Consider the following 20,656-nt stretch of genomic DNA (forward strand, 5'->3'; position numbering starts at 1 on the left):
TGTTCTTATTTGAAGACCATAACCATTCTCAGTGTTGATGTGTTTTTGCGGAGATGTGACAATGAGATTAATTGTGTTATCAGGGTATTTGCTTAAAATTCATATCAGAGGCTGCATCAGCACTGACATGAGCAGCTAAGAAAGAAATGTCCTATTGGGTTTTTGCATAATTTGTTCAAGGGTTTTAGAAAAGCACACTGCTTGAACACTTTTTAATTGATTTTAATGCTATAATTGCTCTCAGATTTAATTATCTATTTAATTCACCGTTTAAAAATGAGCTTAATACTGTGTCAGCCTAGTACAAGGACATATTTTGCATGGAATTTTGTGGGGTACATTTATTTAATGAATGTGTTAGAAGTAAACATGCTATTATTGTTTTTTTTATTGTTTTCTTTGAAGAAAAGAAGCAGTACAGAGAATCTTACATCAGTGACACCATGGAAATGGATATTGAACAGCTGGAGAAGCGATCGAGAGCCAGTGGCAGCAGTGCAGGCAGCATGAAACATAAACGTCTTTCCAGGCATTCTACAGCCAGTCACGGCAGCTCTCACACTTCAGGCATTGAGGCGGACACCAAACACAGGGACCTTGGACCAGAGGACAGTTTCAGTGGACACATCCTTCATCGGAAACTCAAGTCCTGCAACTCAATGACCAGCCACGGCAGCTCACACACCTCGGGTGTTGAGAGTGGTGGGAAAGACAGAATAGAGGATGACTCACAGGATGATGGTAATCCAACTGGATAGTGCTGCAAGCTACCATTGCATCCGCTTCATTTGCTTGTTATTACTATCGTAAAACCTAACACAGACACTTCTGTACAAACAGATATGATTAACAAGTAAAATAAGAGAGCAAATATAATGGCTTCTTTGCATGCCAGGCATTCTGCTTTGAGAATGGAAAAGAGAATTTCAAACAGTTTGCCTTTGTAAGACTTCTATTTGTCAAGAATGGTGTGACATGTTCTGTTCCGTTTGCAGAGCACGCCTCTGAGGGAGTGTTTCTGAGAAAGCGTAACACCTATTGCTTAATTACACTTTCAACAAACCATGGAACAAATCACTTTTTGTGCAAGGCTGAACTGCGGAAATTTTCACTGCAGTTCTTGCGAGGAAGTGGTGGTGGAATAGAGGGCCTGGAAGGCTGTTGATTGAATCACCTTTGAGAATACCCTCCCATTGTCATGGGGTGGTGGAGGGTCACAATGGACATAGTAGCTTGATAAATGCTTTCAATGGAGAATTATTTCTGATTTACAAGTTTTTTTGCAGCAATATACTTTTTAAAGAATAAATTTGTAATATTTTGTAACATACTTCTCTGGTACAAGGAATTGTTCTTAAAACAAAATAGACTTCCCTTTAGTCAGAAACAGATAGCTTGTATAGCCATCTGATTGACCTGTTTGTTCTTTACCCATTTTTTTTACAATGGTCAGTTTACTTTAATTGTTTTTTCAGAGTCTGTGCAAAACATTTAACATGCACAAGGAGACGGCCATGTAGCTGGACAAGATTTGAAATGTGAGATACTGTAGGTACGTCAAGTGAGCTCACAGAGGAAGAGGCCAACGTCTCTTCAACCTTTTGGAAATATTTCAAAGGCAGTTCCCCCTCAAAATTTTGGGGGCAGGGGGGTGGCCAGAAACAACAGTCAAATGTAAAAAAGCAAAGAGACGAGGCAACGAAGAGGAAGGGCTTTAGTTTCCAACCTTGTGCTTGAAGGCACCTGTAATGGAGGTGGCGCTGCATGAGGTGATTGCACAGAGGGTTTTCAGTTTGAAATTGTAGCATGTCTTCCCCACAGATTGTCTTTGCAACATGTCTTATCCAAGATGAAGGCAGGTGAGAGGAGAAAGCTGACTGTTGCTGAGGTGACCATGTCTTGTGATTAATGTTAGCTGCGGGTGTCTGTTGCAGTGAATGGTAAAAGTCTGTGTCTGGCTCCTTGTTGCTGTGTTCTAGATATAAATGTAATTAATGACACCTCGGGTATGACCAGTGAATTGACTGCCAGCTGCTGAGCTGAACACCAGAAACCAGTGTGCAAGTGATCATGTCTGTGATATCAGGTACACTCTCATTGCTGCTTTTTGCAGTTAGAGCCCTCGGTAGAAAGTAAATATCAGAGGACTCTTAACAAATGTGACTCTGAGGATCTTGGTAGGTGGCCATTGGATGCAGCCTGATCTGTTTGTTATTCTTAAAAATCAACTTAAATAGAGAAAGGTTCTCTTTAGGAAACCTAATAGAGAAATAGAGTATTGATTCGGGAGATGTATAGCCTAGGCTGATTCCTCAGTGCATACTATGTGACTTGTTGCAAGTGCCATCTGTCACTTAGTGATGAAACTGTGATTAGACTGATCTCTAAAGTGAATGTAAAGGATCACACATCTGCTTAGCATTGAGGGAGTAATCCCTTTGTCCTGACCAACAATAATTCACTAAACATTGTGAACCTGATCATCTGGCCCTACTGTTTGTGGAAGACTGGTGTACACTTCTTCTCTGCTGCATTCCTTTCGAACGGCTGTTCAGAAATTTGTTTTCCGCAGCACTCTGAAGTTGGGAAAGAATCGTCATAAATGTTTTTCATTCCCTCAGAGTACTAGGTGTGTAATGAATAATGATAAAAGCCTCAGACTGCTAGCAACAACCTAATCAAAAGGGATAAATAACTGAAACTGAACTGAACTTTCATGTTTTGTGTGTTACATACTGGCCTTTAACGTGAAGAATATTCTAAGGTGGCCTCAAAAAGTGAAGGAAAATGGGAGTCTGGAAAAGGGAGGGGAAAATTTGCTGCTCAGAGGAGCTCCATTGTTCCTCTGATCAGCTTTGGATCATCCATTTTGCACAATCCTCAGGAAGGACACTGTTGTGTTTATCCTTAATGTCAGCTGGTCTTCGCCACCCTCTACCTCTCTTCCCACTGAACTTGTCTCTTAATGGCTCCAAATCAGGATCCCAACCCATGTCCAAGTCCCTTTCCACCTTGTTCATACATGCATTTTGTAACATCTTTCAGGTCTACTTGAAGAAGTCACCTCTACTGTCATTATCTTCACCCATTCATTGGCCATTCCTTCAACCAGTTTGGCTCCCTAAACAGTTTACTCCCTGTTTAGATTACCACTTGCCCAAGTGTATACTTGGCTGCCTAGTACTGCCTTCTGAAATTCAGCATCACCTTTTTCCTGATTGAAGCTGTGTGAGGACCCTTGGGACTTTTTTCCTGCAAGCTGCTGTCATTGTTGCTGAGGTAACAGCCACAGAGTACTCATGCCATAATGCAGACTTCACTGCAATCAAATCAAGGGAGAGAAGTTCAAAGCAGGTCAGGCAACATTGTTGGAAAGAAGACCAAAGTTAACATTTCAAGTTGATGACTTTCCATCATGCTTCGTCCAGGATAGTCTGAACACTGTTTAGCTAGACCACATTGTAGTGACTGATAGGACCAGACATTTCAAAAGCAAGTGTACCAAAGTAATCATCTCCATGTTTTCGCAACATACATCAAAGTTGCTGGTGAACACAGCAGGCCAGGCAGCATCTATAGGAAGAGGTGCAGTCAACGTTTCAGGCCGAGACCCTTCGCAGTCCTGACGAAGGGTCTCGGCCTGAAACGTCGACTGCACCTCTTCCTATAGATGCTGCCTGGCCTGCTGCGTTCACCAGCAACTTTGATGTGTGTTGCTTGAATTTCCAGGATCTGCAGAATTCCTGTTGTTTGCGTTTATCTCCATGTTTTCTGTGATTTGGTCATGTTTGATCAGTTTCCCTGTTATTTTACTCACTCTTTAAAATTAAATTGTGCTGATAACAAGCCAATAAGCCGTAACTCAACACTTTATTTAAGGGATGTGGACATCCCTGGCAAGGCCAGCAATTATTTCCCACCTCTAGTTGCTTGTGAGATGATGATGGTGAGCCATCTTCTTGAACGACTGTGGTCCTTCTTGTGAAGGTACTTCACCGTACTGTTGGATAGGATTTAGGCCCACAGGTGATGAAGGACGGCGACGTATTTCCGAGTTAGGATAGTGGGTGACTTGGATGGAACCTGCAGGCGGTGGTGTCTCCATGTGCTTGAAGACTTTGTCATTCTTGGTGATAGCGATCACGGGTTGAGAGATGGTGTCAGATTAGTCTAGGTGAGTAATTGTAGTTCATTTTTGGAGTTCACTGCAGCCATTTCACACCGGTGGTGGAGGTGTTTTCCTCATCTTTCTCAATCTTCATTGTGTTCTACAATTTCAATCTTGGGAACTCAATTCTAATTTCGGTATTTTTACTTGATTGTCTTACTTTCAGACTGATATATAAATTTTGAAGAACTTAAATGTTTGGCTACTGAAATACTAAGATTATTTATTGCAAAGACCCAGGAGATCATAATTTGAACTTTACAGTTCGAGCATTTCTTTAGTACACGTATTTTATAGGATATCCAATACCTTACAGAGAATGGATTGAAAAGGCTCTGACCATTGTATTGAAAGATGATTTGGTGCTCAAAGTTATAAAAATCCTTCAAAAGAAATAAAACCTTTGCAAGGCATTTCATAAAATGCAGAGGTACTATCAAAACCTGTAGAATAATAAACCAAAAGTATCAAGAATTGGAAGTAATAGAAAAATCAGAAATATTTAGTTGGCCAGGCAGCATCTGTGGAGAAAGAAATTGAATCGACTCAGGTTGATGATTCTTCAACAAAATTCGAAAAGTGAGAAGAAATTGAAAAGCTGACTGCTTCTGGCATTTTCTTTGTTTCAGATCACTGGCATCTGAGATTTTGATCCATTCTTGAGCATCTTACATGATTGGGATTATGTTGGCAAAATACATCATGATTTATAACACTGTTTCCGATAAAGAAACCATGCATTCAATTTGTCTTTGCAAGAACACAGGAAACGGCAGCAGAAATGGGCTACCAAACTCCTAGAGCCTGCTCCTTCATTCAAAAAGTTGGTAGCTGATCTGATCTTGGCCTCAGCTCCACTTAACTATCCTTTCCCCAATAGCCTTGAATCCTTCAACATTCCCAAATCTGTCTGTTTCAGCCTTGCATGCATTCTGCACCCAACTTCATAGTTATCAAGAGTAGGGATGTCCAGATATTTTTTGCATCTTTCTGAGAGAAGAAATTCTGCTTTGTGTGCACCTAAAATGGGTGAGCACTTACGTAGAAAGTTCTAGATTCCCTCAGGAGAGGATACATCCAATATTTCATGTGGGTGAAGCAACCATCAAACTACTGCAGGAATTCAGCAAGTTGAGCAGCAACTGTGCAGGCTGGGAGTGAAGAATTGTTGACATTTTGGGTTTGAACCCTCCATGAGAATGTGTGTGTCCTGATACAGGGTTTTGACCCAATTTTAGTCATTTCCTTTCCCTTCCCCTCCCCACTCCAACAGATGCTGCTTGATCTGCTGATTTAATCTAGCATTTGTTAGTTGCTCCAGATTCCAGTATCTGCAGTCTCTTGGATCTCCTGTGTTTTGATCTAGCTGAGCCTGCTGTAGGATTCATTCTTCCTTCAAATCGCCATCTCCATCAGCTCATCAATTCCTTTGCAATGGTAAACTTCCTTTCATTTGGCGTTAGCCTTCCCTCCAGAATAGTCTTGTTCTATTGACTGGAGGTGTCTGAAAGTCTGATGGCAGCTAAACCGATCATTTAAAACATATGATTATTCTAAGCCTTTTCAAGGTGACATCAATACAAATTGAAGAGATGTTCATTTAAAACGGAGAAGTGTAGAAGTTGCTGAGGCTTGGGAAATCTCTGCAGTCCTCTTCCCAGCAGGTGGGGGAACCTGAATAATTAGAAGCATTTAAAGTGAAGATGAAGAAACATTGAATTTATTGAGGAATAGAGGGGTTTGGAGAAATGGCGCAGAAGAGGATTTGAGGCCAGCATAGATTAGCTATGATCATATTAAATAATGGAGCTGGCTTGAAAGGCCTGCCTCCTGTGTTCTTGTGTTTATGTCTTTTCAAGTCTTAAAAAGAGCAACTGGGGGAAAAAAAAATGCAGTACTCTTTTCATACCTACAGGAGGAGAAATTTATCTGGTGTTCATGGTAAACTGTGGCTGAGTATTGGCTTCTGGGTGTACTTCTCTTTCTATAGCTGCCTTGAAGTTCATCTCTTACTCTTTATGGCAGAAGATGCATTTCTCCTCCATAGGCACAGCATTCCTTAGGGAGGGACTTTTGTAACAACTTAGCAGCTGCTTTTTCATATGATATTGGAAGAAATGGTTGAATGTTATTCGACATCCACAATTACTATATATGATCCATGATTTCCACTAGAACATAATTTTATAAAGAAAACAAAAATGCTGACCAATCCATAAAACTGCAAATGACAGATTAACTCCCTTTTCTGTGGACTATTGGCAAACAATTCTACAATTTCATATTCTTCTTTTGCCTGGCAGTCAGAAAATCTTCCACTGAAAGGAAGAGGTAAAAATTTGGCATAAGAGTTTGCACCCTATTCTGCCAGTAGAGTTAATAAAGAAGCCAACTAACCCCAAAATAATAAATGTGTTATGTTAGATCATTCCTAGACCGGAGTTGTCATTTTAAGATTAAATTGGCTGAGACGATAGGTCTGCACCCTTAAAGCTAGTCTTGGTGGAGAAACTGCCACCCTTTCTCCAAAGTCATGTGAAATTGTAATGCTGCAAAGTAGCTTACTAGAAATGTACTGGAGCTAAGTATGTTGTTTCTGTCCCAGAAATAGAAATGCTGGTTGATGATCCCAAGGACTTGGAGCAGATGAATGAACTGGCTCCAGACGTTAGTGCCGACATGTGTATTCACATCACGGAGGAGATGCTGATGTCACGGCAGTTGAATGGGCATGCAGGTGAGTAATGGCGGGAGAGTTCCTACCAGCTTTCCTTTGTTACTGCAGAAAATCACACTATGTAGTATAGATACTTGAGAGGAGGTAATTGATTGATTTGTTTATACCAGACTAAAAACAGCACAAGTTGAAATGATTGGTTTGTTATTGTCGCATATATCAAGGTGCAGGGCAAAGATTATTTGGCATACAGTCCATACAGATCAATTCATTACACGGTGCGTTGAGGTAAAACAATAACAAATGCAGAATAAAGTGTAACAACTACAGTGAAAGTGCAGTACAGGTAAAAAAAATAAGCTGCAAGATCATTGCAAGGTAGAGGAAGACTGTGAGGTGAAGAGACTATCTTATTACCCTAGGCAACCATTCAATAGTCTTATAACAACAGGGCAGAAGCTGTCCTTAAGCTTCAGTGGTATGTGCTTTCAGGCTTTTGTATCTTCCACCCGATCAAAGAGGAGAAAAGAGAGAACGTCCGGGGTGGGTAGGGTTTTCGATTATTCTGGCTGCCTTTCAGAGGCATTGAGAAATATAGGCAGTCGCTGGTTTCCGTGGTATGAGGGCTGTGTCCACAACTCCCTTCAGTTTCTTGTGGTCACAGGCAGAACAATTGCCAAAACCAACTATAATGCATCCATATTGGGTACTTCCTGTGGTGCATCAAAAAATTTTAGTAAGGCTTGATGAGGACAGGCCAAATATCTTTAGCCATCCTAGGAAGTAGAACCGAGTTTTCTTGACTATGGCGTCTATATGAAAGCACGTGAAATGAGAAATTTCAGTTAGTTTTTTTGCTGATTGGAAAGCAAATTGACGTGCACTGAAAATATCAGGGCTGTACTTCCTGAAAGTGGAAATGGGTTCTACCAGGTACGTTCCAATGAAACAGATCCCAGTGTGGTTTGAGAAGTCTTCCTTCCAGCTTAGCTGTAGGATTCATGAATCAAATAGGCATTAAATAATCACTTGGGAAAGCTGAATACATTCAACCCTCAGCTGAAAGGTAAATCATTGTCTGGGAGATTTGTTTGAATTTTGTTGTTCCTCTCCACATCTTGTGGTGCAACGGACGGAATCCATGCCCTTTCTTCAGCACTTGTCAATATTTTTTTTCATGAGGCTGGGTTGCTGGCTCAATACTCAACCCAGCACGGAAGGAAGGTGTGCCAGGAGCCGGCCGGGACCACTCACATCGAAGTCCGGTGCAGATGCCTCTACACCACCTGTGTGGATTTACATTGTCTGAAATTCAATCCTAACAATGGTGCTGTCTGTCGGGAGTTTTCGTGTTCATGTATCCTCCAGGTGCTCCAGTTTCCTTCCACATCTCAAACACAGGCAGGTCAATAGCTTAACTGGCTACTGCAAATTTAGTGCATAGGTGAGTGGTAAAATTTGAGGGGAATTGACAGAGTGGGATTAATGTCAGATTACATAAACAAGTGGTTGGTAGTGGACATGGACTCTGACCAAAGGGCCTGTTTTCATGCTGTATCACTCAATGTGATGGGGTGACCTATAGAATTATTATAATTACAAAGTTTGTAGATTCCCAAAAAGGTATTTGAGAAGGTGCCACATAAGTGGCTGGTTCATAGATTAAGTGCCAGGGGTTTTGAGAAGGAGTGTTAGCATGGATTGAAAACTGACTGCCAAGTAGAAAATAGAGAGTTAGAATAAATGATTTGTTCAGGCTGGAGGGATGTAACTAGTGCAGAATGCCACGGATTGAGCTTTGGTCCTCAGCTGCTAACAATTTACATTGATGACCTGCAAAAGGATACAAAATGTAAGTTTTCCAACTTTGCCAGTGGTATGAAAACAGGCCAAGGACATATTGTGATGTGACCGTTTCGATTCTACAAGATATGGAAAGACTGAGGGATCAGCCGCACACTTGGTAAATAGAGCTTAATGTAAGTATGAGGTCATGCGTTTTGGTAAGGGGAATCGAAAGACAGATTATGGTCAGAAACTACAAATGAGTGAACTTCAGCAGCATCTAGATGTTCTCATGCATGAATCTCAGAAGGTTTGTGAGAAAGTATACTAAATTATGAGGGGTATAGATAGGGTAAATGCAAGCAGGCTTTTTCCACCTGAGGTTGGCTGAGACTAGAACCAGACGTCATGAGTTAAAGGTGAAAGGTGAAATATTTATGGGGAACTTTACCAATAGGGAGGTGAGTGTGAAATGAGTTGCCGGTGGAAGTAGTGGATGCGGGTTTGATTTCAGGATTAGAGAAATTTAGATAGGAACATGGGTGGGAGGGGTATGGTACAGGTGCAGATTGATGAGACCAGACAATAACAGTTCGGCACAGACTAAATCAGCCAAAGTGCCTGTTTCTGTGTTGTAGTACACTGTGACATGAGTTCAGCAAGTTATCAAGAAAGGAAATGCTATGTTTGCAATAATTTCAAAGGTATTAGCATTTAAAATGCAGGAGATTTTGTTACAGTTGTTCCGAGTGTTGGTGAGGCCACACCTGTAATGTTGTGTGCAGTTTTGGAATGGGGATGAAAAGGTTGTCCTTTCAGGAGAGAAAGAAGGTGGGTGACTTTATTCAAATGTATAAGATTTGACAGAGGAGATTTTGAGATGTTTTCACTTGTGGGAGCATCTAAATAAGAAGACTTAGTTACAAGCTAGGGGCTGGTCACTTAAACTGAAATGCATAGAAGTTTCTTCTCTCTGGCGTAAAAGATCTCTGGAATACTTTCCCCAGCGGGATGTGGAGGCCAAATCACTAGATGTATTTAAGGTAGAGCTACCAGGACTTGATGTTTCAATCCCTATGGTAAGTTGGCACTCTCGATGTTGGCAGTGGGTTTGGAGTGGTGACAAGGAGGGAGGGTAGGTACGTCATCGGGGTCATCAGGTGGGCACTCTCCTTCTTTGACGTTTCATTGATAAGCCCACGACATCTCCAGAGGGCTCAACGGTGCTACCTGGCGTCCCAGATACACCCCCCCCCCAGTTCCATACCCTCCCGTCTTCATCTTGCAGCCCAGTTGTTGTCTTTCCTTTTAATCCAAATCCAATTGCTGCTTCCTTCTGCTGCATTTGACAAGGATTTGATTGCTTGTTGGAGGGAGTCACCCCTCACCCCCATCTTCTTCAATAGACTGGTGGTAGATGTAGCAACGAATCTCCTGTATCCCACTTCTACATGGAAAATCTTGGTCTTCCAGCCATTCTGGGCAGCTTCAGTTGTCAGTTCAGAGTACTTGGTCTTTTCCCTCTCATAAGCTTCTTCGACATCATCTTCCCATGGTACTGTCAATTCCACAACATATGCCAGCTTGGCTGTTGTGGACCACAGGACCATGTCTGGCCGGATTGTTGTAGCTGCAATGTCTGGGGGAAACACGAGCTTTTTTTCTCAAGTCCACGTCCATTTTCCAATCCTGAGCAACCTGCAGAATGCTTACATCTTTTGATGTTATATGGTGCTCTGGAGGTTGGCCTGCTGGTACAAACCGTGTGATGTGGACATTTCCTGCCAATGTTTGTGGGAGAGCATTTGTGGTGACTAGCCTCTGTTCCAAGATTGATGCCAGCTGTCTGAGAACTTGGTTATGCTGCCAAGTGTACCGACCCTGGGTGAGGCTCGTGGTGCATCCTGTTAAAATGTGCCTTAGTGATCCAGGTGCTTGACAAAGAGAGCGAGCGGGGTCTTCTCCCCACCACTGGTTCAGGTTCTGGGGTGTGGGTAGGAGGTCATAAGTGGCTCTGATGACAAAACTTAGCTGAGATCCCTCCACCTCCCAGATGTCACGCCAGCTAAGTTTCCTCTTTTCCAGGCTTTCCCAGTTAGTCCATTGGCCCTGCTTGGTCATTGAGACAGCCCTGGCGTGTCGCTCTGCCTCCTCCTGTCTTCTCAACTCCTCCACCATGAGCCGTCCCTCCTGCACTGATGTTGCCTTGTGCCATTGAGGAGCCTTTGGGACGAGCCCGAGCCCGGCTCTCCCATGTTGGACTTGGCCAACCACATCCCTGAAGTGAAGAGCAGACTTAGCACTCTGAACAGCTTCAGATGGGCTCCACTTCCTCCCCGTTGCCACACGGGGGGCCACTGTTCGAATAACAGTATCTTCGGATTCAGTGAGGGTCATGACCACTCTTGCTTTGGTGCATTTGAATTCTTCCACAAGACTTGCAATTGGTAATTCCAATTTGCCGTTCCCGTACAGTCCAACAGGACTTGAGCATCGTGGAAATCCAAGCCACTGTTTTACATGTGTGCTGATCATTCTTTTGAGCTTTTCAACCCTGCTGATGGGGATTTCATACACTGTCAAAGGCCACATGAGTCTTGGGAGTATGCCGAACTGGAAGCACCACAGCTGGAGTTTTCCTGGCAGCCAGGTCTTGTTGATGCAAGCTATCTACATGATGGTATCCATATGTGTTTGAAAGAATGAAGAATTGAAGTTGATGGGGAACTGGTGCAGGAGTATAGAACATGATCATGTTGAATGTCAAAGCTAAGTCTGTCATATGGTCAAATACATCATTGAGAAACTTGCAGCAACATCACAGGACACAGCGTCATATCAGCAGCATTCAGAAGGAAACCCTAAATTATCCATAAATTGTACACAATTAGAACAGAAGAAGTCAGGTCTATTTTAGCACTGGGTGATCAAAGTCGTCATGATTTTGCTAAACTGTAGTGATTACTGTCTCGTCAACTGGTTCAAGAACTGAATGGTTGAGGGAAGGTGCCAGTATTGAAGTGCCTCCTATTTCCTTGTGTTCTTGTATAAACCTCGTCAATAGTTGGATACCACTGACAGAAAATTAATGTACTTGCTGTTCTCCTGTCTCCATTAATTTATCAGTGCTTAGGAAAAATATTAAATCGTTTTACTGCTTGAGATTAATTTGTATGGTGAAATAGAGATTTAATATCGAAAAATCAGAACTACTTTTTAGTTTTCAACAAGCAATTCTTCCTTTAGCAAATGCAATAAAAGTAAGTAAGTCAACTGGTCAATTATCTTGTGATTGGAGCATCACTGGTAGAAGAATTTGTCGGCATGTAGTCATGCATTTTGGAGTAGCAAATACTGAAAGGCCAAGATGATGTGGAGACGATGTCTTCTATAGTGAGGGAGTCTAAGATCAGAGGGCACAGCCTCAGAATAGAAGGGCATCCATTTAGGATAGAGATGAGGAGGAATTTCTGAAACGGGGCTGGTGAAGCTGCAGTTAATTGCCAAATCAATGGGTATATTTAATGTGGAGGTTGATAAAGTTCTTGATTAGGAAGAGCATCAAAGATAGCAGGGAAAAGACAGGAGAATGGGGTTCAGGGGGATAATAAATCAGCCATAATAATGCCAAAGCAGACTCAATTGGCTGAGTGGTCTGGTTCTGCTCCAGTCTTTTATCATCTCATAGTTTGTTGCTGCAAGATATTTCAAGATGATTTGATTAGATACAAGTGCATATTCGGGTAGTTCTTGATTTCAGAAATATTGAACGAACACTTCCTTTGTAATTTGTCACACATGAGCACCAATAAATAACATACAGGAAAATAACTGGACAGAGAGTAACGAATGCTTCACAAGGTTCTGGCCAAAGAACTAGATTGGTGGGCGAGATGAACCTTCTCCTTGGCAGACAATACTACAAACCAACTGGAAATCTGTTCAGTAATGGGCCAAGGCATCATTGCAGGACTGTGATACATTTCTCTACCAGATTACATAAAATGATAAAGAAAATGCAGCAAGCATCTAGAGTAAAACAAAGAAAGACATAGAAAGTGAGTGAATAGAATCAGAGAAAAGCAACTGAACAAACAAGTAAGAAAGCAAGCAGAAGACATTGATCCTCAACTGTTAATAATGCTGGACAGGTTATGGATTATACAAACAGTAATGTTCTTATAAAATCTCAGCAGTATTTGTTCAATGACGTATATTTAGTTTGTACATCTGATTGTCAGAAAGTCAGATTTCATCTGAAAAGATTCCTTCTGACACCAGCAGTGATACAAATACAAAAATAGCACAGCGTATCACCAAGGCAGAAAAAGAACTCCAAGAAGAATTTATCACCTGGCCCAGCTGTTCATTTTCTGTGCCTCCAAGGCTGAGTATTCTTTGATCATAAATCAGATTATTGACAGGTTCCTTAAGATATGAGTTACTTGATTTATTTGGTAGTGGCAAGATTAATGTACGTTGAAGTATTTCAGGGCATGTCATGCATTTGAATAGAGAATCTTAAGTTTAGTTGAACTTACTTTATGGTTTCAATTCATCACAGTATTGGCAAGAGTTATTCTTTTAATTGTTTTCAAGAACTTATTGAAAGGTAAATCAATGTTTCCTCAGCCTCCAGCCCAACTCGTGTTTGTGGAAGGCTTTACAATATTTTAACATGAATCTATTTCATTTGATATAGGATTGATTGTGCGTGAGCTGAGTTCTTCAACATCGAGTTCTTCAGAAACAGTGGTGCGACTTTATGGTCAAAGCATAGATTCATTACCACAGGTGAGTCTGTAGCCGAGAGCACTCTGTGTTCTCAATGTAAATCTTTGAATCTGCTAGTGCAACCATATCTTTCTATAATTGCAGAATATGGGAATAAAATTCTATCATTAGCCCATTTTATGTGAAACAGAATGACATTTAAAAATGTGATTGGGTCCTACATTTGTGATATCAGCTGGGTTGATTGATGTTTTGTCATTTTTACTATGACTGAATATTACTGAGCTCAGCTATAGGTCGAAAACTAACAGAACATCTTTCAGAGGGTCCAGAAATGAAAATTCTTATACTATATGCTTTTCTACCTTTGGTTCCACTTCAAAGCTATGCTGTTTACAGTCTCAGTGTTTACAATCTCCATTCTTGGCTCTACCCTGGAGATTGGCCTCTGCTCAATTCTCTCATTTTCCACAGTTCCTTGGATCTTGCTTCCAACCCTCCAGCTGTTCCCACCCAGCCCACACCAAACTTGTCTCTGTGCCTAACTAGCTCTCAGCCCCAATTTGTATTACTTTAACATTAAATTATTCACATGATATCTTGCCAAGCTCACCTTAAAGGGTGCTTATTCCAATTAAAGGTCTCTCTTCTTTTCATGTGATATTTCCCCTCACTGTGTCAATTTAGCTCAAAGCTCACTGTGTTGTTCGTTGTCCTGCCTGTATCCGATTCCTCTGTCTTACTTACACACACACATACATACATACATACATACATACAAACATACATACACACACACACACACACACACACACACACACACACACACACACAATAATAGAGGGTGTCAGCAAAAGACAGATGAATTGTTCGCTGGCATTGGTGTTACATATTTAGAAAGGCCATTGAATTTTCTGGCAGGGCCCATCATTTCCTAGCCCTCCCTTGCAACTTCCCCAAACTTCCAGACTTCCACTTCTCTCCTCCTCTCGAGCCCACCGGATTACTCGCCTCTCACTGCTCCTTTTATGGACTCCCTCCATTGCTCTGGTGAAACCAAGCTGAAATACAGGAGCAGAGACGGCCAATTGCAGTCAGAAGGACCCTGTATTACACACTGATCCACAGGGAAACATCCTCCCATTTGAAGAATGCTCCCAGGGCAATCTTGAAGAGAGATACAAGCAGGTTAGCATGGTCAGTGGGTATGTTGGATCTAAATCAAAAGCATAATGGGGGAAAGTAGCCAAGCCCTGGTTTTGACTTTGCTTTGTAAGAGTATTGGAGCAAGCAAAAGCCACCTGTTAGGCTGCTGGTGTCCTTGTCTGCAGATTAATGAATGGGAGCCTACGGGTGAGCCTGCTGAAGCTCACACATACACCATGGACTGCAGGATGTAATTTGATACTCAGACTTCCCCATTCAAGCAGATTTCTCGCTGTGGCTTTTTCACTGCACCTGGTCCTCTGGGACCTGCCACAGCACGCTTCTGTCAGCAGGCTGATGTCAGACACCAGTGGGATGTGGCCTGACTTAACGACCTCGTCACAAAATACTGCTGAGGTCACGAGGCACACTCACTGGTGCAATGGTTCAGCAGAAAGCCTAGGTTCCGGAGTTTACTTAATAATTAAATTACTTGCTTTAACCTTTTTCCATGCCATCATTGAAAGTAAACTGTTTCTTAGTGCCATTGTACCTTGAGGTTGTGCTTTAATCAGTTGGGCCTCAGCATGAAGGACAGATGGTCTTGAGATACAGGCATGGCTGCTCCAGGCTTGGACACAATGAAAAGCAAGAAGGAGCGGCTGAGAGTATCCATCAGCAAGGGAGGAATATACCACATTGGCTTGAAAGGAGGCCCAGTGACTGAGAGCCTGCTTTGACAAAGGAACACATTGACTCATAAAATAGGGGTAAATCAGAACAATCCTGACTGGAGGTATTATTAAAATAATCTTCCACATCTGTGTCCTGAAAAAATTTGTTCTGAAGAAACTAGAATGCTGGACTTAATAGTTGAGAATTCCTATTTTTAAAATTCCCTTCAATCACTACCATGTCTGTAATCATTTTGTTCAACCTTTTTTGTCCCTGTAGAATCTAATCTTCCTCTTCAGTTGTTTACTTTGAGGTCTATCCATTTTTCCTCCAAAATCTGTAGTCCAGCCCAGCCACCTACTTTAACAAAGGACCATCAGTCCATGTACAGTTCATCTGAGGTGATGCCTGCATTATCCCTATGGTGTCTGCAGCCTTTTGTGTTGCTGTTTGAGAGCTATCAGTGAAATGTCCCTTTATAGAGCTGAGTTAGTACTCGGCTATCAGCAGTGCCTTGTATAACTGTGTTCAATAATCATTTCTTAAAGTAACACTTGCAGTTATATAACCTACTCTGCTTTGAACTTGTATAAATCTGCACAGCAAGGTCCAGCCCTGACAACACAATGCAGCTGACAGACAAGCATGGTGCTGCTGTGGTTAGATAAATTGGTCTCCATCTCACAAGAGGCCAAATATCAACTCTTAGACACTTAGAAATGCCTTCCCCTGGAGCATAACCTCCACCAGTGAGCGTCAGGCCATTGGCTCCCAAACAACCATTAACTCATCTCCTCAAGAGATCTTTCCTCAGCACCCAGCCTTATCCCATGCAGTCCAAACAGAATATCGACTTTCCTCCAAACTGTTTGCTATCAGCTCCATGAAGGTTGACATTGCACTGAAGATGCTAACTTACAGTCCAAGCAAAGTTCTTAATTTAAGACTCTTCAAAATGCTCATTTCAGGTCATCCCACAATAGTCCATCTTCCTGGCTGACCTGATGCTTTCCTTCATAGCTAGTTTTTCCACTTAATGGTTGTCTGCCCAGCTGCCTCTCCCCAGTGTAACTTTCCACCATGTAGTAATGTAGTAATGGCTTTGCTTGCTGTCTTTTGGCAAAATGTCTGCAGCTCTTGGTGGCAGATACCCACTGTGGTTTTCAGACAATACTCTCAATATTCTTTTAGCATCATGCAAAATGTACTTCGTTGGTATTAGCAATTTGTAGCATGGCTCTTCTGAAATGATCAACTTCCCATGCTCCTCTGTGTGATTCTACCACATTTCTTGGTTTTCATCACAGCTTTTTTAAATTTTGTTGTGCAACCATAATATCTACTTGCCCAATTTCTGGCTTGGGTCCTCATGGGAAACTCTTAGATTTTGTTACTTTTCAGACCAGGCTTCCCATTGCTCTTCAAGTGGACCGGAGAATGGTACCTGTATGTTGCCACCCACACTTTCACTTGTGGAAGGAGCTGTCAGCCGTTCTGTGCTGTGCTTTCTTCTTTCTCTTCAAGTGGTGAAACAATAAATACTGATCTCTTCTTCATCATGACTAGTTGTTAAAATTGTGGACTGTGGTCCTGGTCTGGTGGTGTCCATGAGCTACAGAATTCTTGTAACCTCCTAACTGACCAGTGTGTGCACTTGGGAACCCCAAAGCATGAGATGCTCTTGGAACTCTGAATTTCTCAAAAAAACAGCCTATTAGTCTTAACTCACTTAGTCCCATCAACATCCATCGTCACTTTCCTGATTCTGGCTCAGCTTGGTAACTGGACCTGTTTGTCCCCCGTAGAAAGCTAACAATTTATCTTCAAAATTTGGTGTTGCCAAGTTTCCAGGTCACTCTGTTTTCAAACATGTTTACTAGCTAAAACTTTAGAATTATTTGTCATATTTGACATAGAACAACAAACAGAGCACTCGTATCTTAAAAAGTTTTAAGTTTTAACAAGCAAATAGTGGGATGCCATATGTGATACTTCATTTCAACACTGAACTGATTCTGTTGTAAATCTGAGAGTGAAATGAGATTTAGAGCAGTGAATTATTCACGTATTAGAGGCAAAGGTCAGGCCTGGAATGGCAAAGCAATTCCTTGCTTTGAGAAAATCCTGTCGGATCTGGAATTCTTCATGCATCAGAGGGTTTTATGTTCTGATTCACTCAAAGATGGACAAAGGCATGAAGTAACTGTTACCCGTGGAGGTTGTAGTTTATAAGTAAGGCAGAGTCACAAACAGGACTCTCAAGCTTTTGAGTGAAATTTTGCTTTAAAGGGACACATTTGTCTGGTAAACCGGTCAGTGGAACAGAGAAACAGCGAAATGTTAAAATGTGGTCTGCAGCGCCATGGTCTCATCAAGGATCACCACATTGATAGCTAAGTTAAAATTTGCAAAGTGACAATCTGAAGCAAGGACCTGAGAAATGAAAATTATTTACAAACTACACAGCATGTGAGTGCCCCCAGAATAAACACCCAAATCAACTTTTCCAACAGAGGAATATAACTTCACATAATTCCCATGAACCCTGCAATAGAAACAATCATAGGAACAGGAAGAATGTTCCTTAGATTTGTATCTTGTGATATTTGAAGGGTAATTAAATCAAATGTGTTTATAGTTTTCCTGCCAGTAATAATTAAAGCAATCCCTGCACTCCACCCTGACTAGGCCACAATGAGTTAGTACTTCAAGCACAATGAACCACTTCCTGCTCTCTTGCAAGGGGAGGGTCACCACTGCCCTTGATATTTATACATCATTAGCCTTCAAGAAGGCAAAGGCAGACATCATAAGAATTGGACACTGCACCAGAACAAAGCTAAATTGCTGGATTCCATTGGATTAAGAAATAATTTTGTTATATTAATGTGGTTTTGCATTTATTTCCCCTTGGTGTTGTGGAATTTGCTGAGTTCATGGAAGAATGCTCTTACAGCTAAGTGATTCCAGGGAAGTTTTTAGTTGTATGCCTTGTATTCGTACTACATTAACACGACACCTTATTCATCTATGAATTAACACTCCACCCTGCCTCACCCAAATTGAGTTAGAACCTTGTGGAACTTAAGACCATAAGACACAGGAGCAGAGTTAGGCCATTCAGCCCGTAATGTGCTCCATTTGATCATAGCTGATTAGATTATGAGGACACTCAGTCCTCGTTTATTGTCATTTAGAAATGCATGCATTAAAAAATGATACAACGTTCCTCCAGAATGATATCACATAAAAAAGGACAAACCAAGACTAAAACTGACAAAACCACATAATTATAACATATAGTTACAACAATGCAAAAAAATACAATAATTTGATAAAGAGCAGACCATGGGCACGGTAAAAAAAAAGTCTCAAAGTCCCAATGGACTCATCATCTCATGCAGGCGGCAGAAGGGAGAAACTCTCCCTGCCATGCACCTCCAAGCGCCGCCAACTTGCCGATGCAGCACCATTGGAAGCACCCGACCGCAGCGGACTCTGAGTCCGTCCGAAAATGTCGAGCCTTCGACGCAACAAGCAAAGCCGAGGACAGGGCCTTCTCCTCCAGAGATTCTGGACCACACAGTGGCTGCAGCAGCAGCGAAGCAGGCATTTCAGAAGTTTCACCAGATGAATCATTTCCCCCTCAACCCTATTCATTGGCCTTCTCCCCATAACCTTTCATGCCCTGACGTATCAAGAATCTATCAATATCTGCCCTAAGTACACCGCTTACTTGGCCTCCACAGCCACTTAGGAATGAATTTCACCGATTCACCACCCTCTGGCTTAAGAAATTCCTTTTCATTTCCATTCTAAGTGGATATCCCTCTATTCTGAGGTTGTACCCTTCGGTTCTAGACCTCCCCACTATAGGAAACATCCTTTCCACACATGCTGTATCTAGGCCATTGAAACATTCGATAGGTTTCAATAAGATTCCCCTTCATTGTTTTAAATTACAGCGAGTAGAGGTCCAGAGCCATCAAGCGCTCTTCATAGGACAAGGCTTTCATTCCTGGAATTATTTTAGTGAACCTCCTTTGAACCTTCTCCAATGTCAACACATCCTTTCTTGGATAAGTGGCCCAAAACTGCTCTCAGTACTCTAAGTAAGGCCTCACCAGTGACTTATAAAGCATTACATTCTTGTTTTTTATATTCTAGTCCTCTCCAAATGAATGCTAACATTGCTTTCACCTTTCTCATAACTGACTCAACCTGCAAGTTAAACTTTAGGGAATCTTTCACGAGGTCCCCAAGTCCCTTTGTACCTTGGAGTTTTGAATTTTCTCCCCAGTTAGAAACTAGTCCATGCTTTTATTCCTTCTACCAAAGTGCATGACCGTACACTTCCTGACGTTATACTCCATCTGCCATTTCTTTGCCTCCTACTAATCAGCCAGTGCTCCATCCATGCTAGAATCTCTCCGGCACCTTGTCAAAGGCATTCTGAAAATCCAAGTACACAACATCCATCAATTCTCCTTTGTTTATCCTGCTTGTTATTTTCTCAAAGAATTCCAACAGATTTGTCAGGTAAGATTTTCCTTTAAAGAAACCATGCTGACTTCAGCCTGTTTTGCCATCTGCCTCTAAGTACCCCGAATCCTCATCCGTAACAATTGATTCTAACATCTTCGCAACCACTGAGGTCAGACTAACTACCTTATAATTTTATTTCTTTTGCCTCCCGCCCGTCTTGAAGAGTGGAGTGACATTTGCAATTTTCCATTCCTCTGGAACCATTCCGGAATCATGGTTCTTAAAAGATCATTATTAATACCTCCACAATCTCCTCAGCTACCTTTTTCAGAACCCTGGGATGTAGTCAATCTTGTCCAGGTGATTTGTATACCTTCAGACCTTTCAATTTCCCAAGTATCTTCAGAATAGCAACTACACTCACTTCTGTCCTCTGACGCTCTAGAGCTTACAACATTCTGCTGGTATTTTCCACAGTGAAAAATGATACAAAATACTTAATTCAGTCCAACTGCTATTTCCCTGTTCCCCTTTACTACCTCTCCAGCATCATTTTCCAGTGGTTGGATATCTACTCTGGGCTCTCTTTTACTCTTTATATATCTAAAAAAAATTTTGGTATCCTCTCTTTGATGATATTGGCTAGCTTACCTTCATATTTCATCTCTTCCTTTATAGGATTTTTTAATTGTCTTCTGTTGGTTTTTAAAAGCTTCCCAATCCTCCAGCTTCTCACTAAGTTTTGCTGTATTATATGCCCTCTGTTTGGCTTTTTTGACTTCTCTTGTCAGCCACTGTTGTGTTACGCTCCCTTTAGAATAATTCTTCTTTGGGATGTACCTATTCTATGTGTTCCGAATTTCTCCCAGAAACTCCAGCCATTGCTGCTCTGCCATTATCCCTGTTAGTGTCCCTTCCAATCAGCTTTGGCTAGCTCCTCTCTCATGTCTTTGTAATTCCCTTTGCTCCACTGCAATACTGATACG

The 20,656-nt window shown here is 41.7% G+C and overlaps 1 protein-coding gene across 1 annotated transcript in view; it reads left to right on the forward strand.

Moving 5' to 3' along the window:
• The window catches only part of frmd6 (FERM domain containing 6), a 133,531-nt gene that overhangs the window by 100,503 nt on the left and 12,372 nt on the right, over positions 1–20,656 (forward strand). Inside the window, exons 11-13 of the mRNA XM_063048729.1 lie at positions 406–741; positions 6,774–6,905; positions 13,333–13,424. Coding sequence (XP_062904799.1) covers positions 406–741; positions 6,774–6,905; positions 13,333–13,424 — 560 coding nt within the window. The remainder of the gene's footprint in view (positions 1–405; positions 742–6,773; positions 6,906–13,332; positions 13,425–20,656) is intronic.

The sequence above is a fragment of the Mobula hypostoma genome, chromosome 1 (genome assembly GCF_963921235.1).
Source record: "Mobula hypostoma chromosome 1, sMobHyp1.1, whole genome shotgun sequence".
NCBI classification, from domain to species: domain Eukaryota; kingdom Metazoa; phylum Chordata; class Chondrichthyes; order Myliobatiformes; family Myliobatidae; genus Mobula; species Mobula hypostoma.